Source organism: Gigantopelta aegis, chromosome 10, assembly GCF_016097555.1.
Source record: "Gigantopelta aegis isolate Gae_Host chromosome 10, Gae_host_genome, whole genome shotgun sequence".
In the NCBI taxonomy this organism is placed as follows: Eukaryota; Metazoa; Mollusca; class Gastropoda; order Neomphalida; family Peltospiridae; genus Gigantopelta; species Gigantopelta aegis.
In genome coordinates, this window is record NC_054708.1 from 25,429,854 (window position 1) to 25,456,940 (window position 27,087).

Genomic DNA, 27,087 nt, shown 5'->3' on the forward strand with positions numbered 1-27,087 from the left:
GAAAATAGCCCAAACTGCAAATGGGTCTACTGAGAAGGATCGATCCGATGACTGACCGCTTCACAGGCGGACACGCTACCACTTGAGCTACATCCCGCCCCTCTGTCTAGAAGAAGTAACACAACAAACGTTAATTATATTGATATCCACATTTCAATCCGTATCTCCCCACCAACATACTATTAATCAAAACCATTGAAATCCACCCCAAAAGATTTTATAGACTGGCCATTCTACAGAAAGTGTCACTTTTATGTCCCTGCACCATTTCTTTTTAATTTATATATAGAAAACTAAGTTAAACGATACCTTAATAATATCATCCTGTCATAGCATTTTTGTTTCTCTCTGTTAATCAGCTTTGACAGAGATTTTATTCAGGATGGGTGGGAAATGTCATTGGTATTACCTGTCCCTAGCATAACATTATACATAACATTCACTGTTAAAATATATAACAGAATGCATAACACTGAATAACTTTAATACGTACCGATGGCTGACTTACACACTAAAGAAGGAATCTTGTAAATATGTTCCGTATTCAAAACATGGTGGGCAGTATATGCTTGTCCCTGAATTTGTATGTCAGTGGTGTTACTATATATATTTATGAGAAAAGAAAAGAAACTAAATGCTCTTCGGATGAAACATTCCATCGGTAGATATCGGCCATCAAACATATTTGTCAAAAACAGCGGACATATAAACAATTGTGAATAGTTTTCTTTGAATGTCATAAATGTGTTATCAAAATATAAAAGTGTGTTTATTGACAACCATTGGTGTTACAATCGTATTTATGTAAAGGTTAATAATTTTACAAAACATTTTGTATGTTATTATAGGCATGCTACAACATGTACTTTTTCCGTGTTTTCAACTGTTTCTTTAGAGAGCATGAATTACTTATTTACTTATTTTGTCATCGGTGTTAGCTGTCATTTGGTGCTACCAGGTAATGCTTAACACCAGTGACCATTAGTAACACCAATGACAATGCGTTTTAATAAGATGCCGTTTTCCTCGCTTTGCCTATTTTTGAAGATGATTTGAAAATTAAAGGGACTTGTGCAGCATTATAATTGCATAATGACGCTTTGGGTAAGATAGATGTTTTGTTGGAATATAAAGAGTATATCGTCAACGTCCCTAAATGCGTTATGCTTCCAGCTCCGTTGGTTCGCGCAATTAACATCCGATTTGTTGTCGTCTGCTTGTCGTACGTTTGTGTTGTGGGGTTTTCTTCACAGTTTGTGAACATTTCCATTAACAATAAAGTTCACACAAGTAAGTATCTAAATACAAAACTTTACAAAACCCTAAAACCATTGAGTTTACTATAGTCCGTCCCATCCTTCTACAAATGTGTTTTTGTTAATAATTTCAGTTTGGTTTGACGACAGAAGACTAGTAAAAGTTTTGAAAATAAAAGATAAATATTATTTAAAGGGACATTCCTGAGTTTGCTGCAATTTTTAAGATATTATCGACTAATAGAGACTTTTTAATGATTGTAATTACATATCAAACATATTTTTCTGCATAAAATATTAGTGGCCGTATATAAACGTGTTTCTGATCCTTCTAATATTTGTACTACGTTAAATTTCATTTTATTTCCTAAAATACGTACGAAATTATTTGAAGACAAAATCCAGTTTGGGCTTCTTGCAAATATTAAGACGACCAGAAACATATTGAATATACAGACACTGATATTCTAAAGAAGAAAATATATTTAATATGTAAGTTTAATCGTACAAATATTTTATTTGTCGGAAACATCTTACAATGCAGCAAACTCAGGAATGTCCCTTTAATATTATTTTGTGTCCAGCTTACAAAATAATCGGCTCAGAAATAAATAACGTAATAAATTTCAAAGTATAAAAAAGGCGTTCCCTGTGGGACCGACTACGAGTCGTTTTTGTTTATTCCTTAAAATTACCGATATCGGGCCCACTTAACTCGTAGAAATTAACTTAAAGTAGAGGAAGATGATTAACACTCGGTGCGTGTTACAAGACCTCACACGTACCAGATCAACAAGGCCAAATAATTTATTTTTTACGACTTTTAAGCCACATATTGTTAGAATTTGTTTTTAATTATTATATATTCAATCTGCAAAAGGTATGCTACATTTTTTATGCCTCGACTGTAGTAAATAATAGACAAATAATCCATTCGTAACATTTGTAATTAATTGTATAAATTGTATAAATTCTGTTAATTAAGAATTAATTTATTAAAAAATTTATATTTTACAATCTATTCACTGGTATGAAATCAAGTTTTAGCGATGGGTGTTGGTAAAACGCGGACCGGATCGCTGGACAAACTGATTTTTCTCCTTTTAAAAAAAATTATTAAACAAAGTGTTCGTCCACTGTGCATAGACGAGATACATATATTTTATCATGTAGTTTGGAAAATTGAAAATGTCGAACCGGGCATGCGCGGAAATGTTATTTTTCCAAATGCATGCATGTGTGTTAAAGGTTAACTTTATCAAAAAGAAAAGTTAAAATCATACCGAAAATGTAGTACCAAGTTGTAGTCAAATATTAGAAAATTGCATTACGTATGTTTTCATTTCCAATAAAGCTATTTAAATTTTATTTTTTTAAATATTGAAAATCCTGCATTAAAATAGCATTTTAGTTAAAAGGAAAAAGGACAAAGAGTTAACTCTTTAGAATAATGACGTAGTTCGTATGATTTATTTCTTGAATAGTAAAGTTTGTTTTTATTTAATGACGCCACTAGAGCACATTGATTTTTTATCTTATCATCGGCTATTGGACGTCAAACATATGGTCATTCTGACACTGGTTTTTTTTTAGGAAACCCGCTGTTGCCACATAGGCTACTCTTTTACGACAGGCAGCAAGGGATATTTTATTTGCGCTTCCCACAGGCAGGATAGCACAAACCATGGAATTTGTTGAACCAGTTATGGATCACTGGTCGGTGCAAGTGGTTTACACCTACCCATTGAGCCTTGCGGAGCACTCACTCAGGGTTTGGAGTCGGTATCTGGATTAAAAATCCCATGCCTCGACTGGGATCCGAACCCAGTACCTACCAGCCTGTAGACCGATGGCCTAACCACGACGCCACCGAGGCCGGTACGTTGTCATTGGTGTTACTTGTTTTGTCATTGGTGTTACGCAAACATATTTTAACTGTCATTTCTCCAGAAATGTTATTTTTGAAATTTAAATTGTTTATTTAGGAAATCATACCGTCTACCTTTATGACTTTGAATAAATTTATTTTGAAGGACTTCATATTTTAAATAATTAAAACTGCTACAGTGTATAATTTAAGTCACATATAGAATATCTGTGTGGAAATGAAAATTATACCCTTGGATAGTTTTTAATGCTAAAGTTATTCCATATAATTATGTTATTAGGGACACCCAAATAAAACATCCATGTGCTCTTGGTCACTAAAAAACCAATTGGATCACACTGCTGAACTATCCCACTTGTCCGGTAACACCAATGACATAATGACCTTGTTCATAGAGTAACTGGTGTCTGCACGTGCAGGCCGATTACAGTTCTGTTGTTTTCAACAATATGTGTCTTTCTACACCGTAGTTCTTAGTTCATAGGCATACTTAATCTTTGTTGTAAAATTGAATAATTTAAAACCTCTTCAAAACCTTTGAATAAAGTAATCTTTTAAACGTGTTGTTTGTAGCTTTTGTAGCTTAACACATTTCTGAATACGTTTCTGATCAGTAATTTGACCAAATAAGTGATTTGACCAAATAAGTGGTGCTTAACTTTTGTTAAGGTGTATATCATATTGATATGGAAGGGATATCGATATTTTTTTATTGAGTTGTTATCCGTAATCGTCCGTATAACAAAAACAGAGAAAAAAATAATGACAAAGAAGGAAGCAATTATTAGAAATATTATTTACTTTTCTTTATGATTGCATGATGTGGATAATACATAATTTCTTATCGATATTCACCGCCGGTGTTATTTGTCAAGGGAAGTTTCAAAACAAAATTAAAAGCGTCTGGCGAAACACGTAATCAATTTATACTAGTTCAGCCTTTTAAGAAACAGTCAATCTATATTGTAAAATGCGTGTTGCAGCAGCAAAACATGATAAACCATTCATCTGGTTAAATAAATAACAAAGAGTCGAACGCAAACGTTTCAAAATTAAAAATTATAGATTGCTGAAACATATTTTATTGTGCAAAAACAAGTTTTCCTACTGACTAGGACCCTCTATACAAGCGATATTAGACGCCTACTATATACAATACATATACAGAACTTCACATACGTTGTATTCACTTCCTATTTATTGCACGAGTTTATTTTTCGCATGAATATATACCACGAGACCGCGTAGTGGTATGTTCTTTCGCAAAATAAACGAATGCAATAAATAGGAAGCGAAAACAAAGTATGTGAAGTTCTGTATTTATTACATACCTTCTTTTATGTTTTATAAAATCGGTTTTTAATTTAACGTCATAACAACACTTTGTTAAATCTATGATCAAAACTCCTTTCTTGGATTCATTTAACGTTAAGAATCATACTCTGCGGCAGCCTTGTGTAATGTTTCAAATACGATGTCACGACATCTGTAAATCATATATGACGTAATTAAATAAAACTGCAGTAAACAGAAAAAGGATATTCGTCATTTAAAAGTTCCGGTCCAGACTGCACATAGTACAGAACATCGCATTTGATGTACCAGAAAGCCAAGAGTTCACGCAAGGTGATTGATCGTATCCTTAAAGACCACTAAACCTAAATCGCTTAACCACAAAACCTAAATCGCTCCACCACTAAACCTAAATTGTTCCACCACTAAACCTAAATCGCTCCACCACTAAACCTAAATCGCTCCACCGTTAAGCCTAAATCGCTCCACCATTAAGCCTAAATCGCTCCACCACTAAACCTAAATCGCTCCACCACTAAACCTAAATCGCTCCACTACTAAATCTAAATCGCTCCACCACTAAACCTAAATCGCTCCCACTAAACCTAAATCGCTCCCACTAAACCTAAATCGCTCCACCACTAAACCTAAATCGCTCCACTGTTAAGCCTAAATCGCTCCACCATTAAACCTAAATCGCTCCACCACTAAACCTAAATCGCTCCCACTAAACCTAAATCGTTCCACCACTAAACCTAAATCGCTCCCACTAAACCTAAATCGCTCCACCACTAAACCTAAATCGCTCCACCGTTAAGCCTAAATCCTATTCCGACAATTAAAGATAACAAATACTTGTTACTTTACCCTCAGGACAGTAGCATACCATTTGACTGACAACATGATTTATTACCAATGGACACAACTCAGGAATCTCGTCAAGTGGGAAACCATGTATGCCATCATTCACTGTCGCCAATAGTTGTATAGCCATTACAACAATACAAACCGGCCTCGGTGGTGTCTTGGATAAGCCATCGGACATAAGGCTGGCAGGTACACGGTTCGCAGCCCGGTACCGGCTCTCACCCGAGCGACTTTTAACGACTCCGTGGGTAAGGTGTAAGACCACTACACCCTCTTCTCTCTCACTGACAACTAACCAGACAGCCCAGATAGCGGAAGTAGGTGCCCAGGACAGCATGCTTGAACATTAATTGGATATAAGCACGAAAGTAAGTTGAAATGAAATGAAACAACAACACGTATCGGATACTTTATTCAGCTACTGTGAACAACATCATACGCATCATATACAAGCTGTTTGGGATCGATCCCTGTTGGTGGGTCCATTGGGCTTATTGTCGTTCCAGCCAGTGCACCACGACTGGAATATCAAAGGCCGTGGTATGTGCTATCCTGTCTGTGAAATGGTACATATAAAAATACAAATGGAAACAAAATGTAGCGGGTTTCCTCTGAGATTATATGTCAAAATGACCAAATATTTGACACCAATAGCCGGTGATTAATAAATCAATGTGCTCTAGTGGTGTCGTTAAACAAAACAAACGTCTGTATATACATACATTATATACCAGTCATATGACACAGATTGGAACGGGAAAACCCCAAAACCTCAAGCACCTCAGGGGAGCGCGTTACTGAGTTAGATCCCGCATCATTATCACGAGCATATCGTATATCAATGAAACTGTTTTCAACGGTTTAACTGTGTGGTATCTCAAATGAATCTAATATTCGTTTATAATCAATAATATACGAAGGGAACGGGACGTAGCACAGTCGTAATGTGCTTGCCTGATGCGCGGGGGGAGCTTGAAGTAATTATCATGTAAAAGTAATATAACCTGTCTATTTACCATGTGTCTGGTTCGTGTGTTTTGTTTCCATAGCAATGGTAAATAAATATATTCAGCGCACAAATACACGTAACTACATGTAGTACGATGATGGAACTATTGCAGGTGTTTATGAATAAGTAATAGCTGTAAACAAATGAAAGGAGACAAAAGACACGTAGTAAGGAAGCAGTTAACAAATATTATTTAGTTATCTTTAGCGTTTGATGATTTATAACAATCCATACATTGGTGTCGATATATGTGGCATATTAATTATAGTGTCCGCAACTCGCAAACGGTGGTGTTGCCGTTAATCCGTCAGGTATACGGTTGGTAGGTATTGGGTTCGCCTCCCGGCACAGGCTCCCACCTAGAGTGGGTTTAACGACTCAGTGGGTAGGTGTAAGGCCATTACCTCAACTTCTCTCTCATTAACCACCAACCCGTTGTCCTGGACAGACAGTCCAGATAGCTGAGGTGTGTGTCCAGAACAGCGTACTTGAACCTTAATTTGATATCAGCAAGAAGATAGCTATGAACGAATGGATGACAAAGATGGCGGAATCCCATGCCGCTGTATCTATGTACGCAATATTTAGCACGATGCGAAATGCGACAAAGGGTAAGTACAAAGAAAGCTGTCGGCAGTTAAAATCAAAAGAGGATAAGCGATCAGAACGATCGGAAACTTAATTTCATTCATTTCATCTCATTTTCGTGCTAATATCCAATTAAGGTTCAAACACGGGTTAGTGGTTAGTGAGAGAGAAGAGGGTGTAGTGGTCTTATTGAGTCGTTAGAACTCGCTCTGGGTAGGATCCGGTACCGGGTTGCAAACCCATGGCTTAACCATGACGCCATCATAGCTGATATGTTACGACAATAACAAAAGCAAGCCAATTATAAAAACAAACGAAAACGTATTTTCAATCTATCTTACAACGTTATAAATAAAATATCTGGAAAAATATGTAAATATAATATCACTGGATCAATATAATGTTGAAATATAACAGCAACAAACATGCGATATAATTATTGCAGTCTGAACTAAGACAACACATTATGATAAATTTCAATCGTATCAGAACGGAAAAGAATACCGTTAAAAAGAACAATGGTGTCAGGTAGCCAAATGGTTGGTTTTGAAACAATGTACTTTAAATTGATTTTGACTGCTTTGTACAAACCGATAACGGATCACTAATTTCCATCCAATTCCCAACGTGACACAAACAATAAAGGTGCGGCAATTGAATGCAACTTCATTGTAACAATAATTTTAGCATACATAAGAGTTGTATTAATTCTGGGATCTATTTAACGAAACATTGTAAATTCTAATTTTGCATGTGATCTTAAATGAACGACCAAACCTCATTTCGTATTACATGACACAAACAATTAAGCTGCGGTCTTTGAATGCAAAGTTCTAGTACTGTAGCAATAGTTTTAACAGTACATCAAAGTTATATTAATTCTGGGACCAATTTCTCGAAATATCGAAAACCTAATTTTGCACGTGAACTTAAATTAACGACCAAACCACAGTTCGTATTACATGACATAAACAATTTTTAAAATCTATTTTTTTCTCGAAAACATAAATTTACGAGTAAACAACAGTTCGTATTAAAGTTCAAGTTTGTTTTGTTTAACGACACCACAAGAGAACATTGCTTTATTAATCATCGACTACTGGATGTCAAACATTTAGTAATTCTGACATACAGTCTTATAGAGAAAAAAAAATTTCCCATTAGTAGCAAGTGAACTTTTATATAAACCATCCCACAGACAGGATAGCACATACCATGGCCTTTGATATACCAATCGTGGTGCACTGGCTGGAACGAGAAATAGCCCAATAGGTCCACAGACGGGAATCGAAACTAGACCGACCGTGCATCAAGCGAGCGCTTTACCACTGGGCTACACCCCGCCCCAGTTTGTTTTACTACTAACGGTACATCTTATATAGGCCTATTTACTTCCTTTTGTCCTTATAGTGCGCCATGTTCCGTAATGATGTAATTTTGTTTGCATGAAATATAAAGTACAACAAATATAACTGGTAGTTTGCATACGTACACTTACGATGTTTTGTGAAATTGGGGGACCGTCTTCCATATATATTCAAGTACCTTTTTTCTGTGTTTTTTTAAAAATGTTTTTGTTGTCGTTTTCATGAGTTTGTCCGCTCATGTATTCTCCACTATCATGTAAAATCTCTACGATAATGTTGCCACCCCTGCACCACTACTGTGAAGAAAAACATTCGCAAGAAAAAAAATTGCAATCGGAAAAACCTTATTGCAAGTTACCCAGTGAGAACATACCATTAGGTGTGGATAACCGTCTTATATAGTCTGTCCCATCCTCCTAGAAAAATGCCCTTTGTAAATAATTTCAGTTTGGTTTTACGGAAGAAGAAAACTAAAAGTATTATGGAAATGACAAAAACAAAACCCAACAATGTTTTGGTGAAATTTAGAACAATCGGCGAAGAAATAAATATCTTGTAGTACATTCCATAGTATGAGAAAAAAAAAGGTGTTCCCTGTGGTAAGGACTATAGTTGTCTTGTGTGACTAAATAAATTATTTAAAACGTATTGACTGTTTAATCTCAATACTTTTCATGCCATATGAACAATGAGAATTGGCACTTTATTGTTTTAATACAGTCTTTTACGCTCGTATTTTCGTAACATCGATAAAATAAAAACACGCTATCATTGATGTAACGGACCACCGTTGATTATTGGATGATACTCCTAAAATATATGTGCTAACCGCATACAGTGTTTCATTGTGAATGCAACATTGTTTGAATTAGTCTATCTCTTGGAGTTTTTTTCTTTAATCTTTTGTTAAGAAAAAAATAAATAGTAAAAGAAACGGAATACAAATAGAGGTAATAAATCATACCAGGTTAAGTTCAGAGGAGCCAGCAGCTACGAGAAGGTAAAGCAAAACAGACGTCTTCTGCAAGATGGCAAAAATTAATTTTTATAGAGTGATATCTTTAATTTTTCTAAGCGTTCTTGTAAAGTATATTAATTGTCAAACCGTTTTCGATACCGTGCGAACAGCACTGTACCAAGAACACGTCCACGACCACCTCGATGTCGTGCTAGCAGACGACATCAACGTAACGAGCGCACGCGAATGTTCGGTGTTCTGTCTGAACGTACACTGTGATGTGTTCGCCTTCTGTCCGACGACACCAATCCCACGAGCATCTGCAAACACAAACTGTTTCCTATTCACTTACAGCGATGGTGTGGCTTCTGCAAACCTTTCTGAGTATTCGGCGTGTTCATTCTATGTGTCAAAAGCGAAGCAGGTAAGACTAAATATTAAGTATGTAGACCTATGCTGTTGTTATTATTGATCTTGATGTTGTTGTTGTTAAAAATTGTCCGCTGGAATTTTTTTTAAAGTAGGGCCTATGTTGTGTTCAACATGGGGCCAATTGTTTTAAACTGTTAACACTTTAAATCATTTTGTCAACGACAGAAAATTATATTCCGAGTGTGGTGGATGTTGAAGAAATTGTATTTGTCCCCTCCCCCACCCCGTAATATATGTTCTTATTCTTTCTTCATCTTCTTTCTTCATGTTCTTCTTCTTCTTTTTTTTCTTTTTTTTTCCTCTTTTTTTGTTTGTTTGAGCAGTGAATGTGAGGAACACTAAATTAATCTGAACGCAAATTATTTTTATCACAGCTTTCGGGTACTTAATGCTAACATACATTAAAAGTGCTATACATCATAGTTAAAAGTGCCACATTTCGCTACTTTTACATTTATTTGTTATAAACATTTACATATTAATCGACACCACACAAAATCTTTGCATAAATAACTCGGGGAACACAGATTCGCGTTCAGTACAACTACACGCCTTGTAACAAATCTTATGAAATCAGGGCCGTACCCTATAACAATTGAACCCTCAGATGTGTAGGCTATTTTCTGGAGTAAAGAAAAAAATGCGATTCTTAAAGGGGCAACTGCCCCCCTGTCCCCCAACGGAGATCGACGAATCCACAATATGTAGCAAGTTGACTGTCGGCAGCTAGATAGGGCCATCAAGGACAGATGTTTTGCACAAAGATAGCGAACTTGCCGGCAGCCTAGGTCTACATAACGATACAGAAAGTTCGCTTCAACTGAATGCACTCAATCCGTCAGTCTTTCACTAAATATTCATATATTAACCAGATAGGTGACATGATACTTTTCTTTTTTCTTCAAAATGCAATACATACAGAGTATTCAATTATATTCAATTCTTTTATTGCTTTACCCCCACAATCTTATTACCACAGCATATATAAATAAATAAAAATAAATAAATAAATAAACACCACTAGAGCACATTGATTTATTAATCATCGGCTATTTGATGTCAAACGTGGTCATTTTGACATATAGTCTTAGAGAGGAAACCCGCTACATTTTCCATTAGTAGCAAGGGAGCTTTTTTATGCACTATCCCATAGAAAGGATAGCACATACCACGGCATTTGATATACCAGTCGTGGTGCACTGGCTGGAACGAGAAATAGCCCAGTGAGCCCACCGACGGGGATCGATCCTAGACCGACAGCGCGTCAAGCGAGCGCTTTACCACTGGGCTACGCCCCCTCCCCCCTCTAGTATATATAGTCAAACACGATACATGTATATTCACAATACGTTTAAATAATTTAATATAACTAAAAGTCATCTGAAGTACACTTAATCCAATTTTGAGAACAAAATGGAATTGGCATCTTCTGACTGATAGATCGAGAATAAGCAACATTATGAAGATGATACACGAGATATACAACAGTTTTCACATTATTTGATTGCGAAACTAATAAAAGTGACAGGTGAAAAATAAAAAACATTTGCCACGCATTTAATATTTACCAAAATAAACAAACATTATATAGTGTTTTAATTTGGAAAATATTGTAATATACAAAGGATAATACATTTTTAAAACCGTTTACATTTCATCTGCTACAAATATACAGACAAGAAAAGGTGCACCTAGCGAGGTGACAAAGAGGGGTAGTTGCATCCCTTTTTTAAAATTAAAAGTAACCTTCTTGTCTCGCTCGAGTAGACCCTAGCATAAGTTATTTTAAGCTATACATGTAAACGTTTAAAAGCGTTCAATCACGGATGGTTGACCTAATTATTAACCCAACAAAGTATTATATGACAATATATACATTTGATTTGTACCTAAAAGTACTTTATTGAACCATCTACATAACCAGTATATTCCACTTATTACTGATATTTTATATTTAATAGTGTATTATTAATATTAATTATTATTATTATTATTATTATTATTATTATTAGCCTACTACTACCTTTTTGGGGTGGAGGGGGCGGTGTTTTATCGCGGGGGGGGGGGGGGGGTGTCTATAAAAATGCACGATTAACGTGCATGCACAAACGGCAGGCTGAACTTGTCCCTGCACGTAGAACTGGATTCAACTGGGTTAAGTAATAATTAAGCCAACATGCGACAATAGGCTCCTATACTGTTTTTGTTTTTGTGTGTGTGTGTGTGTGTGTGTGTGTGTGTGTGTGTGTGTGTTTACGATGTACATTAAACCGAATGACCACTTTGCGAATCAGTCAAAATAATTTGCAAACGTTTTAACGAAAAACGACTGGCTGGTCGTATGCCACATTTGTGACGCTGGAAAATATGTTATCCGTTTTCGAACCAAGCACTATATAGCGTTGTAACCGTCTAGACTCTCTCCCCTGCTAAATTCCATGCACACGCGCCTGATAATAATAATAATAAATAATAAATGGTGAGTTCATGTTCCAACTGTTTATTATTTTACTTCAGCGTATTCGCAGTTATTTTCGTCATGAAATAATATATATATTTTTTATTATTATTTTATTATATAGCCGGCCCTCATTTGCCAAGTCTCTATACACGGCGGTCCTTTATATAAAATTCTAAAATACATTATATGGTTGTCGTATATACAGCCTCATCACTACGAGTCTGGCCACAGACCACAGACCACAATTAACCTTTTTATTAATATCAGCAGGCCCATGGGTTTTGGTATGTACCTTTGCCTGCCTGGGGGACACATACCCTGAAAAGGACAACCCCTGTTGTCCAGCTCTTTCTCTCAGCATATTGGTTTAAACAAACACACCCTCTAAACCTGGCCGGAGTGTACACCCATTTTACACAAAAAGCACTGCTTTTGCATGGGCCGGAATTACCACAAATAAGTCTTCAATGTCAACAAGTTACACATGTTTAGAATCTACATGATCTCCTCTGTCACTTCAGTCAAATAGTTACCACTTCATAGCTGTCTGTCATGAAATAATCAGTCAAACAGCAGACTACTTGCGCGGACAAATTTCCGGGTCCCTCTCTAAATTTATGTAATGTTTCTATAACAACCACCGCCACCCACCCCACCGCGACGTGATTTTACCAACATTATAATAATAATAATAATAATAATAATAATAATAAATGGTGAGTTCATGTTCCGACTGTTTATTATTTTATTTCAGCTTATTCGCAGCTATTTTCGTCATGAAATAATATATATTTTTTTTTTCTTTTTTTTATTATATAGCCGGCCCTCATTTGTCAAGTCTCTATACACAGCGGTCGTTTATATAAAATTCTAAAATATATTATACGGTTGTCGTATATACAGCCTCATCACTACGAGTCTGTTTTGCAGTATTTTTATGACTTTTCACAAGAAGACTTCCAAATTTTAAAAAATGAAGAGTGTCATGGAATTCCCTCGATCGTAGTTCAAGTAAAAATGTTTTGGATCATACAATAACTAGGTTTCGTAGTCCAAATGAATGTAATTTCCATTTATAATCCATATTCGGAGAAATAAGGCCCACTAAATCCGTAATTGAGCGCCTTTAATTGCTTGCAAACACCGATAAAACCACATGCATCATTTAACAAAATTTATATTCTCCATGTAATTCGCAGACAGTCTTATCAACTGAAATCACTACTGATATGTCAACAACTACGTCACCCAGCACTACAATTACGACGGCCAGCAGTGCAGCCACGACGCCCATTGATACAACTACAGCAGCCAGCACTACAGCCACGACACACAGTGCTAGTACAATACCTAGTGACACCACCACGACGTCTAGCACTACTACTAACACAACATGCGTCAACTTGGACGGGGGCGGGTGTACTTGTCCCAGTGGAGCAACGGATGTCGGTTGTACGCAATATTTGTCAGGTATACAAAGAGCGGGATTTAGCTCAGTCAGTTGTGTGCTTGCCTAAGGTACTTCGTCGCAGGATCGAACCACCGCGGTGGATCCATTCAAATAATGTTTTCTTTTCTCGTTCCAACCAGTGCACCACAATTGGTCAAAGGCCGTATTCATCAGGTATACAAGGGGCGGGATTTAGTCCATTCGGTTGAGTGCTCGTCTGAGGTGCTTCGTCGCAGGATCGAACCACCGCCGTGGAATCCATTCAAATAATTGGAGGTTGTTTTTTTCTCTTTCCAACTAGTGAAACACAACTGGTCAGAGGCCATTGTACGTGCTTTCTGTCTGTGGGAAAGTGCATATAAAAGATGGAAAAATGTAGCGGGTTTCCTCTGATACACAAAGCCGGTTTATCCTAGTAGAACATGTAGCACGTGCTACCAGCCCCGCGGTGATGTGTCCATTTATTTTTCCCGGTAATTTTTCCCCTCTACCCGAGGGTACAAACTATATATCCTGGAAGGGTGCCCCGCTGTTATTTGTGTTACAGACCCCGCGAATTCTTAAACCGGCAAATAAGGATAATGTTAAAAATTGTGAAGAAGTGGTATTGTCTGAATCCCCTACAAAAAGGCCTCGACAAAACATAGATCCCAGCAAAGCAAAACCACGGAACCATAGAACGAAACAAAACAAAACAAACACTAACAGAAAAAAAAGTAAAGTTTGTTTTATTTAACGACGCCACTAGAGCACATTTATTGTTTATCTTATCATCGGCTATTGGACGTCAAAAATATAGTCATTCTGACACTGTTTTTTAGAGGAAACCCGCTGTCGCCACATAGCTACTCTTTTACGACAGGCAGCAAGGGATCTTTTAGTTGCGCTCTCCACAGGCAGGATAGCACAAACCATGGCCTTTGTTGAATCAGTTATGGATCACTGGCTGGTGCAAGTGGTTTACACCTACCCATTGAGCCTTGCGGAGCACTCACTCGGGGTTTGGAGTCGGTATCTGGATTTAAAAAACCCAGGCCTCGACTGGGATCCGAACCCAGTACCTACCAGCCTGTAGACCGATGCCTAACCACAACCAACAGAAAAAGAAGAGCAAATATAACGGAAGCATCCTGGCTTACCCCTCCAAATACATTGAAAACTGTTGTTTGTTTTTTGTCTTTGTTTGTAGATTAGGACGTGGCTTCTTTTTTTTATCAATCGAATAGGTTGCAATATATGCAAATAATATTAAACGCCGCAGAGCAAAGTTGGACTAGATACATTAGAATAATTCCGAACTATCAAGTGTTTTCGTTACAGTTGAAAAGCATCATGTTTTATGGTGGTGTTTTTTTTGGTTTCGACTATCATAGATCAATGCCATGATCGTTTGTTATGATTTTTCTGTAGATACAAACTAGTGTATCGGTGTTCTTTCAACATGATCTTACATCACATTAATTATCTTTTTGTACAATAATCATGATTATTACAGATCAAAATATGTTCTTTGTTTTACAGATTGCGTAGATTACAAAAATACACATGGTATTCTGGACGGGGTAGTGTACATCAAGCCACTTACCTCATCCCTTAACGCCTTCCCTGTTCGCTGTTACAAAGGCTACACCATGATTCAGATGCGAGACAACGTCCCGTCTTGTCACAGTTTTTCCTTCAACCGATCCTGGTCAGAATACAGAGATGGGTTCGGCGACCTCCAGAATGGTTGTTTCTGGCTGGGCAATGACAAGATAACAACGCTGACTCTAGGACGGGCGTACGCTTTGATGTTTGGTACGTTCTGTTCTTACAATATTTAAAGGTACAAGTTATACTAATATCTCAAGACCAGTCAGCCAGTTTGTGAGTCAGAACAATAGTTTTATTACAGGTGCTATTTATTAGAAGATTGGTGGGGCGCGACGTAGCCCACTGAGTAAAGCGCTCGCCTGTTGCGCGGTCGATCTAGGATCGATCCCCGTCAGTAGGCCCATTAAGCTATTTCTCGTTCCAGCCAGTGCACTACGACTGGTATATCAAAGGCCGTGGTATGCGCTATCCTGTATGGAGAATGGTGCATATAAAAGATCCCCTGCTGCTAATGGGAAAATGTAGCTGGTTTCCTCTTAAGACTATATCTCAAAATACCTAACTTTTGACATCCAACAGCCGATGATTAATAAATTAATGTGCTCTAGTGGTGTCGTTAAACAAAATAAACGTTTAGATGCTTGGTGTTCTCTCTTTATACAGTGCATATGTTTAAAGGGATAGGTTCCTGTTTTTGTAGCTGCTACACTAACATCTCAAAAACAACCATGCAAACCAGATACTGTATACATCAGCTCTTGTGGTTACTATCCTACTGACGGATGTTATAACCATGAATAGCTATAATATTTTAAACATAGGATGCAACTGTTTCTGTCACGGGGATCCTACAATACCCGTAACTGGATGAAACACGATTATCCAAATATCTCTCCTAACTGTATATCTATTAGATCTCTCTGTATCGAGCAGTATTTACCCGAGTGGCTCATCTAGGTATGATCAGAGATAAGATCTTATATAAAGTATATATTATTATAGCACGTTTAGTTCACTAGAAAACACAACAAAAACACAATACACTTTGGAATCTGTATTAAGCTACGCTGACAAATGTACTGCCGCAGTACTTAATTAACAATAACAAATAATAACAACCCAGAACTGATAACTTAATTAGTTAATCTCTAGGTGTCTAGTTTACACAATATGCTAATCACTTCACCGTGACACAACACCCACACGTGTGATGATTGAGAAACGCTGCCAGGAGAACTTAATTAATAAAGGAATTACAACTCTATTCCTAACTGGTTAATTTTTAATTAACCCTTACTACTCGTTCAATATCGTGTGATAATTGAGAAACGCTTCCAGGGGAACTTAATTAATAAAGGAATTACAACTCTATTCCTAACTGGTTAATTTTTAATTAACCCTTAACTACTCATTCAGTAACCTTGTAACACAGAATTAATACTGGTACCTATCACAATAAAGACAATAACCTACAGTTTACCTAGGTCCTCTAGGATGACTGGTTAAGCTTTTTATAATTATTTAGGACAGTGAGCCTACAGATTACTGCGTCAGATGACCGGCAGCACCGTCTAAATAATATTGGTATAATACAGTATTAAAATATTTAAAGTCACATCAATCACATCAAGGTTATACACAGAGCAGAAATAAAATTATTTACCAGTCCGGACGGACAGCGATCCCCTGGAGCCTTCCTATGTTTCTCCCTCATATCTCTAAAATCCTAGCTATTTATTCAAAACTCTCAGAGACAGCGAACATCGCCTGGGGGTACAAGGCGGTACCTCACGTATCATCTGATATTTCCACCTCTCCCAGAGTCGGTATCTTTCCTTAGATGACCAGACATTCTGTCGCCAGTCGCCAAAATCACGGTTGTAAAAACCGCACTCGTGGAGGTATTACGTAACTACTGGCCACATGACCTCCACAGCTGGACTAAGTGCATATTGGAATGCACGGTCGCGCGTTTGGAACTGCACACGGTCTTCTAAAACAATTAATATCGCCACAGGCGAAAGGAAATTAGGAGCATGTACCGTCACACACCCCCACCTCAAAAAGGATATTTCCTCTACTCTAGGAATAGGGAAATATACTACATTAAAACAAAAAGTGTGTTAACCGACGCATCCGGGCATTTATAACACATGTAATAATAAGGTGACTACCAGTAATCACACTGAGTCTCTGAGTCCCTGGTATACAAATAAAATATATAAAAACAAAACAGAAATCAAGAATGTCAACACATTATCATAACGTTCAACTTCGAGACAGGGAATCAGCGATTAAATTGGATGTGCCCTTGATATGTTCAATGGTAACTGGGTATTCTTGCAGAAGAAGACTCCACCTCAAAACTCTCTGGTTAGTGGCTTTCATTCTGTGAATGAAGGTAAGCGGATTATGATCAGTAAAGACCACCACTTGATGCACTGCCGATTTCACGTAGATCTGAAAATGCTTCAGAGCTTGTACCATGGCCAAAGCTTCCTTCTCTATAGTAGAATAGTTCACCTGGTGTTTGTCAAACTTTTTGGAGAAGAAACTTACAGGATGGTCCAGTCCATTTCCGTCTTCCTGGAATAGCACAGCCCCAGCTCCCACGTCACTGGCATCCATAGCTAGCTTGAACGACATTCGGTAGTCTGGTGCTGTCATCACGGGAGACGAGTAGCGCATCTGCTTGAGACGGTTTAATGACTTCTCGCATTCACCTGACCACTGGAACTTCGTTTCTTTCTTTTTCAGTGTCGCACGTTTTCCAGGTTTTCTCCGATAGGCATGCTGTCGAATCGGTGTAGTGTTGCGTTCCAAGCATACATCCTGGCTTAAGGTGTTGGTAATCGTTGGAAGGTTCTCACAAATGGAAACATTGTCTTGTTTCAACGTAGTCAACTTTTCTCGCTGGGGGTTCAAGTCTGCTAGAATCTGGCTGTTGGTTAATTTAATCTCTGCAGTCATGACGTCATCACAGGAAATTGAGTGACTCTCAATTTGGACCGGTAGTACTGGAACTATCGGCAGTCTGTCAAAATAACCTTTTAGCAAATTGATGTGACAATACCTACTTTTCCTAACCCTATCAGGAGTGTTTATCACATACGCTGTCTCATTAACCCGTTTGTGCACAACATAGGGCCCGAAATACCTGTTCTGCACAGAACCCCGTTTAATGGGAAGGTACAGCAGCACCTTATCCCCTGGTTTAAATTCCCGACTCCTAGTCTTCCTATCAAACACTGATTTTATTTTTCTCTGAGCATGGCTCAGTTGCTTCCTAGCCTTCCTATCAAACACTGATTTTATTTTCCTCTGAGCATGGCTCAGTTGCTTCCTAGCCTTCCTATCTCTAACTCTCTTATTCATCAATAATCCCTTGTCCATATCATAACCTGACATCTGATCCTCCATCTCACCCTCTGTTAACAATGTAGTGCGAGCTGCCAACAATTTTGGATCAGCCCCCTGCTCTAGAATTAACTCTTATCTATTACAAGGTAAATCCCCTCTATCAAAGACAACTGGTTCAATTCCCCTCTGCGGGAGATCAACAGGTTCCACCACATTTAATTCCTCAGTTTACTTATCTACCATTTTACTGATAACCTCATCCACTCCAATTCCATGGCTCACACACGTATCAGACAAATCACAAATATCCTCTGGGTCTCGTGCTAACCTACTGGCCATAGCCCTAGTCATTACACACGCAGAATATCTAATCTCATCCACCTCACTCTCTTCTATTGGTAAAGGGCTGTCTTTAATTAACAATTGGTCACATTTCGGCTGACAACACTGACTAGTCAAATCATTACCCAACAAAACTCCTATGTTTTCAACAGGCAAGTCCTTCACAACACCCATAATGACTGGTCCCGTCACAAACTTCGAACACAAGAAAACGTTATGTAACCGGACAACCATTTTTTCTACAGTAACCGAGGTTAAAGCCAAACTACGTCCTGTATCTGAATTCTCAATACCAGCTAAACACTTTGACGTTATAAGCGACAGATTACACCCGGTATCTCGATAGATTGATATTGCCTTAGGACTCAATTCTTGTTTCACATCACAAACCATACCAGTGGACACATACGGGTTTACTTTCTCTGCCATGGGACTAACCATTAACTCTCTCGCTAACGGAGCTGACCTCACTAAACCGACCACTTGCGCATTATCGCGTTTCCTTTTAAAACAGTCCCCGACAACATGGTTATCCTTTTTACAGTAACTGTACTGTGGACGAAAAGTTCGTGCATTGGCTGATAATGCAGGTTTATCCTTACTTTGCCCACCAGGTGCATTCCTTGCCTGACTAGCTGACCAACTAGATGACTCTCCCCGATAGTTACTTTCCCGGGAAAAACCTGGCTGAAATTTCTTCTTATAACCCTGTTGTATAGAGCTACCCTGTACTGCCTGAGCTTTGTGTATTAACACGTAATCATCTGCCACTATGCCTGCCTCCTCTATCCTTTTGACATCACGATCCTCTAAATGAATACGTAAGCTAACTGGTAATCCATTTTTAATGTCCTGTAAGATCAACAACTCCCGTAACTCGGTATATGACTCTACCTGATGAGACACCACCCATTTATCAAACATCCCTGCCTTCTTAGCCACAAACTCACTATAAGACTGACCCTGCGTTTTTCTCAACTCGCTATACCGTAAACGATAATCCTCAGGTCGTAATTCATAAGCCCTCAACACTGCAGCCTTAACTAGGTCGTACTGCCTTCCTCGCTCATCACTCATTGAATTATAAGCTACACTAGCCTTCCCCTTAAACTTAGACACGGCTAACAATGTCCACTTAGACTGCGGCCAATTTAGCTGCTTAGCGGCCCGTTCAAAAAGTTGGAAGAACATATCTACCTCCTGGTCATCAAATACAGGCACTGATCTATAAGCCTCCGACATGTTAAAACCATTTCCGGCTTCCCGTCTAACTTCTTCAGTATTCAACTTTAACTCATGTTCCACTTTTAATTTTGCTAACTGGAATTCTCTATCCCTATCTCTGTCTTCTCTCTCTCACTCTCTCTATCTCTATCTCTGTCTTCTCTATCCCTTCCTTCTCTTTCTCTATCTCTCTCTCTAAATCTATCTTCTTCTTTTTTCTCTCTGTCTCTGTCTCTCTGTCTCAGTCTCTCTCTCTCTCTCTCTCTCTCTCTCTCTCTCTCTCTCTCTCTCTCTCTCTCTTCTCTCTTCTCTCTTCTCTCTCTCTCTCTATCTCTCTCTTATCTCTCTCTATCTAATGCACGTTCTTCTCTTTCGTACTCAAGCTTTTTAAAAGCTAATTGTTGTTCCACACTTAACTCATTTATCTCTATCTCTGGAACAATCTCACTGTCTTCCATAACAGGACTATCACCAAAAACTTCCTGGATAATAATTGTCCTTATATCTCCTAAGGTTTTAGCTGATGTTAAATCAATTTCTCGCTCACCCGCGATTTCAACTAACTCGGCCTTACGTGCTCGCTTAATCTCCACTACACTGAGCGTAGGCCTATCCAGCAAATTCTTATCCATGTTTAGATATGACGCACTTATTATTAATTAATTTTCTAGTGAACAACGTTGCTACTTCTGGTAATTTGTAAAAATAATGTATAAAGCCCCCATTTACAAACAATACTTTTTTTTAAATATGCATGTCCCGTTTCAGATCCGGGACGAGCGCCCCAATTTTCACTCCTGTCACGGGGATCCTACAATACCCGTAACTGGATGAAACACGATTATCCGAATATCTCTTCTAACTGTATATCTATTAGATCTCTCTGTATCGAGCAGTATTTATCCGAGTGGCTCGTCTAGGTATGATCAGAGATAAGATCTTATATAAAGTATATATTATTATAGCACGTTTAGTTCACTAGAAAACACAACAAAAACACAATACACTTTGGAATCTGTATTAACCTACGCTGACAAATGTACTGCCGCAGTAGTTAATTAACAACAACAAATAATAACAACCCAGAACTGATCACTTAATTAGTTAATCTCTAGGTGTCTAGTTTACACAATATGCTAATCACCTCACCGTGACACAACACCCACACGAGTGATGATTGAGAAACGCTGCCAGGAGAACTTAATTAATAAAGGAATTACAACTCGATTCCTAACTGGTTAATTTTTAATTAACCCTTAACTACTCATTCAGTAATGTCACGGGGATCCTATAATACCCGTAACTGAATAAAACACGATTGTCCACATATCTCTCCTAACTCTATATCTATTAGATCTCTCTGTAACGGGCGGTTATACCCTAACGTGGCTCGTCTAGGTATGATCAGAGATAAGATCTTATATAAAGTATATATTATTATAGCACGTTTAGTTCACTAGAAAACACAACAAAAACACAATACACTTTGGAATCTGTATTAACCAACGCTGACAAATGTACTGCCGCAGTAGTTAATTAATAACAACAATAATAACAACCCAGAACTGATCACTTAATTAGTTAATCTCTAGGTGTCTAGTTTACACAATATGCTAATCACTTCACCGTGACACAACACCCACACGTGTGATAATTGAGAAACGCTAACACACACACGTGCGATAATGGAGAAACGCTTCCAGGGGAACTTAATTAATAAAGGAATTACAACACTATTCCTAACTGGTTAATTTTTAATTAACCCTAACTACTCATTCAATAACCTTGTAATACAGAATTAATACTGGTACCTATCACAATAAAGACAATAACCTACAGTTTACCTAGGTCCTCTAGGATGACTGGCTAAGCTTTATATATATATAGCTATATCAGAACGGTGAGCCTACAGATTACTGCGTCAGATGACCGGCAGCACCGTCTATATAATATTGGTATAATACAGTATTAAAATGTTTAAAGTCACATCAATCACATCAAGGTTATACACAGAGCAGAAATATGTATTTACCAAAGTCCCGTCTGAACTAATATAGATCGTTCAGTGGATCCCCTACTGCAGCGATCCCCTGGAGCCTTCCTATCGTTCTCCTCCATATCTCTAAAACCCTAGCTATTTATTCAAAACTCTCAGAGACAGCGAATATCGCCTGGGGGTACATCGCGGCACCGAACGTATCATGTGGATTTTCCACAGCCACCATGCCGGCATATTTTTCTCTGATCGTCAGACTGGCTGTCGCCAACCGCGAGCAATCCCCTGGCCATAAACAGCACTACCGGAGATATTACGTAACTACTAGTCACATGGCCTCCACACCTGCGCTGGGTGTGTATTAGACGACCGTCGCGCAAAGGTATCACGTAATAAGTTGCCCGCCTGGGCTAAGTGCATTTGGAACTGCACACGGCCTTCTAAAACAATTAATATCGCCACAGGCGAAAAGAAATTAAGAGCATGTACCGTCACAAGTAACCTTGTAACACAGAATTAATACTGGTACCTATCACAATAAAGACAATAACCTACAGTTTACCTAGGTCCTCTAGGATGACTGGTTAAGCTTTTTATAATTATTTAGGACAGTGAGCCTACAGATTACTGCGTCAGATGACCGGCAGCACCGTCTAAATAATATTGGTATAATACAGTATTAAAATATTTAAAGTCACATCAATCACATCAAGGTTATACACAGAGCAGAAATAAAATTATTTACCAGTCCGGACGGACAGCGATCCCCTGGAGCCTTCCTATGTTTCTCCCTCATATCTCTAAAATCCTAGCTATTTATTCAAAACTCTCAGAGACAGCGAACATCGCCTGGGGGTACAAGGCGGTACCTCACGTATCATCTGATATTTCCACCTCTCCCAGAGTCGGTATCTTTCCTTAGATGACCAGACATTCTGTCGCCAAAATCACGGTTGTAAAAACGGCACTCGCGGAGGTATTACGTAACTACTGGCCACATGGCCTCCACAGCTGGACTAAGTGCATATTGGAATGCACGGTCGCGCGAAGGTATTACGTAACAAGTTGCCCATCTGGGCTAAGTGCATTTGGAACTGCACACGGTCCTCTAAAACAATTAATATTGCCACAGGCGAAAAGAAATTAAGAGCATGTACCGTCACAGTCTCACACGCTCATTCTCCTCTTGCAATTGTAAACAAACTTGAAAAATTCAATGGGTCTATTGAAAACTAACTTGCAAATACATTTTATAGGAAAGAATAGTATTTTGTTAAATAACATCCCAACGTGCGTCTACTCACTTAGGATAATGTTTGCTATAGTGTCTTTGCTACCAGCATGAGTTAAAGTTCGTGTTTGTTTAACGACACCACTAGAGCACATTGATTAATTAATCATCGGCTATTGGATGTCACACATTTGGTCATTCTGGCAAGTAGTCATCAGAGGAAACCCGCTACATTTTCCCCAATGCAGCAAGGGATCTTTTATATGTACTTTCCCCACAGACAGGAAAAAAAACATACTACGGCCTTTGACCAGTTGTGGTGCACTGGTTGGGACGAAAAGAAATCCAATCAGTTGAATGCATCCACAGAGGTGATTCGATCCTTTGATACATGCCCCTCGAGCAAGCACTCAACCAACTGAGTTATAACTCCCCTCTTCCCCCTGCTACCAGCATGAAACATGTCATTAATGATAGATTGAATAAAATGTACCCAACTATGATGTTTTGATTTGACCAATTATAGGACAGATCTTAGGTGATAACGTGTCACGAGGGAACGCTTTTCAGTATGATGTATCGTATGTCGAGCCTTGAGTTGTGTCCTTAGGCTGATTATAGTTTATTCATTTCTGTGCGTAGGCCATCGGCCCATATACAAAAGTTTACGTAATAGTTTACAACATACAAGAACTTGCTACCATAAAATAAAATGTATTAACTAACAGCTAGCAAGTAGCATATTGTTACATAATGCAATTCATAAAAATGTGTGTATCATTACAGTTCAATGATTTACAAAATTTTACAATATTTGCAAGATTCTGATACTTAGAAATGTATATATTTCGCAGGTCAGTATACGCTTTACAAACAAACATAAAATGCAACTCAACATCAATACAATTGCTACTACACATTTGACATATTTCGCTTTCCCATGAAGATTCGGGGGTTTTCTGATATTACAATGTAAAGGTAATTCATGAATTATCAATAGGCACAGTATACGTCTTATTTTCTCTTGCATTGATGTGTGTTATATAATATTCAACATCTAATAAAGACTTCATCTGTTTATAGAACAACAATCTAGCTGAAACATTAAGTTTTCCTAAACTTCTTTGTTTGCGACAATCTTCTAATCTCAGTCTAAACATAAATACAAACTGGGGTACATCACTAACATCTTGACTTGCCCAGACAATCCAAACCCATATGCGTTTAACAGTGTTCTTATCCCGGTTGCTCAAATGACTCAATCCAATTAAAATTAGCTCCACTATTACATGAGGATCTAACAGCAGCCAGTTGGAGCACATGTCCACCAATCAAAACCTTACTTGCAGAATCATGCCAGTGATTTAAAAATAATTTGAAAACATTCCGAATTAGCCTGAGGGTATACGACATGTTTCGTGTGAATTACGAATGCCTTAAAACATGTTTGATTTTATAAAATAAATAATTTGTATTGTAAAACTGAAGGATGATTTAGTTTTTAGTTTTTTTAATAAATAAATAATTTGTAATGTAAAATTGAAGACTGATAACCCATCCCGTACGTATCGGTATGGTTCGCTGTACTGTGGCCACTAAAATAGACTCGCCCGATATTTTCAGAATTTGTATGCTCTCAAATAACGTTCTAAAAGGCGAAGTGTGATTGGTCAATATTTGAATTATTATTTACAGACGAAATGTTACTTGGACATTGGAGACTACGCAGTGTTGTTAGCAATCTGATTAAAATTAGTTCTACTGGCCTAAATAAGGCATTCGTAATTCGTTATGAGAGACTATTCGCTAAAAGTATTTAAAAGACAAATAAAGTAAACAATCCCCATATAGTAGAGTTAAAACAATGGCAGCACAATTAAACAATAAGATATATACAGTTAAAATAGTATACATATCTCATCTCATAGCATATATAAAACGATGTTTCGATATTTGAGAATGCTATGACAGATTTTGGCATCTAAGATACAAATATCGGGACAGGACAAGATAAAACACAATTCCTGCATGTCGGTGCAGTCATCATAATTAAAAAGTAAAGTTCTACAGTGTGTGAGTAACTCCAACGTTATGTCAGCATGTAGTGGGCACTTAAGCAGGAGGTGACATGCGTTTTCAATGTCTGGGGACAGTGCATTTAAACAATCCCTTGCTGCTAAATGTTATAGGAAAATGTACTAGGTTTCTTCTGAAATCATGTGTCAGAATTATAAATTAAACAGCCGATGAATAATAAATCAATATACTTTGTTGTGTAATTTAAATAAAATAAAATTTTACTCTTCTTTTACATTCTAAAAATATCTTAATCATTATAGCTATAAGATGTAGTTAACTGATCGTAGTGGTGTTGCTTTTTGTGTCCTTTCTGCAGAAACTCTGGTGAACTCACAAACAACAGAGCTGGTGATAACGTATAACGCCTTCCAAATGGCAAGCCCTGCTAATGGCTACCGTCTGTCTTACGGATGGATCGCTGAATCCAGCGCCGTCCCCAACTCCAACGGTTTGGTTGGACCAACAGCGAACCGAGTTGTGAAAGATCAACCCTTCTACACGTATGATCATGACATTAACGGATGTGCTGCAGCCAGCGGGGGAGGCTGGTGGTATAATACTGGATGTTCCTATGGAAACCTTAACGGGGTTGACGCAAAATGGCCTCTGTCTGGAACAGTGACCAAGTTAGACATTTCGCTGCTATATTTGCAAAGACCTTGAACATAGGCAACTGATAGCGAGGAAGACGCAATGGAATACGCGTGACTCAAGCAGCAGCTACTATTCGTTTTAATCATTTATGTCAAGAATTGCCACATTTACACATCACACTATATATCCACTGTTTTACTAGTTTTGTTGTTGTTTTTGTTTTCGTGTGTTGTTTGTTGTTGTTTTGGGGTTTTTGTTTGGATTGTTTTTGTTCGTTTCTTTTAGTGTTGTTGTTTTTTTTTTTTTTTTTTTTGGGGGGGGGGGGGGGGGGCGTTTTTGTTTTGTTTTATTTATTTTATTTTTTGTTTGGGGTTGGGGTAGGGGTTGTTTGTTTCCTATTATCCTTTAAAATAGTTTTTAACAAATTATAATATGATTTAAATTACAAAATTACATTTAAAAAAACAAAAAATAATAAAACTACTACCAACAGTTCAGTTATTTAATAATGACATGTTTCGGCATATTGCCTTTTTCAAATTAACAATAAGATGACGTAACGTCATCCTGACGTCATTCTCATCATGACGTCATTGAGACAAACAGATTATTTTTTTATTTTTTTTATACACTCTCATTTCATTGTTTTATCAATTTGTACAGGATCTGCGTAGATACAACAGTAGTCTAAAATCAGCAGGTTCATGCATTGAAAAGTAGCATTAGACAGACATTAGACCACTAACTGAACATATTGAAATTTTAAAGAACAATGTCACATTTTAAATAGAAAAAGGTAATAATAAGTGTATAAATGCATTTTATAGCAATTTTGTTAAATTACTATAAAGACAAGATTATTTAATTAATTATGGAACATGGAAACACAAAGTAATGTCACTGTACTGCATTGGATATTTATAACGTTACTGAATGCCTAAGATGTGTTTACATGAAATATAACGTTATCATTAAGTTCATGTGGCGTTTTGGTTCTCAGTTCGTGTATCCAAAACGTTTCTCTAACTAGTTGATGATGTTCATCATTGCTAAATACTTGTTCAATAGGCATAAAAGAAAAGTTAGATATGGAATGATA

At 37.7% G+C, this 27,087-nt stretch overlaps 1 protein-coding gene across 1 annotated transcript; it reads left to right on the forward strand.

The window, feature by feature from the left end:
* The first annotated feature begins 6,857 nt into the window (after positions 1–6,857).
* On the forward strand, positions 6,858–26,285 carry LOC121383554 (fibrinogen alpha chain-like). Its single transcript, XM_041513641.1, has 5 exons — positions 6,858–6,924; positions 9,397–9,650; positions 13,319–13,589; positions 15,091–15,366; positions 25,711–26,285. Exons 1-5 carry the CDS (start codon positions 6,858–6,860, stop codon positions 26,055–26,057), a joined length of 1,215 nt encoding a protein of 404 aa, XP_041369575.1. The 3' UTR covers positions 26,058–26,285.
* The last annotated feature ends 802 nt before the right edge of the window (positions 26,286–27,087 follow it).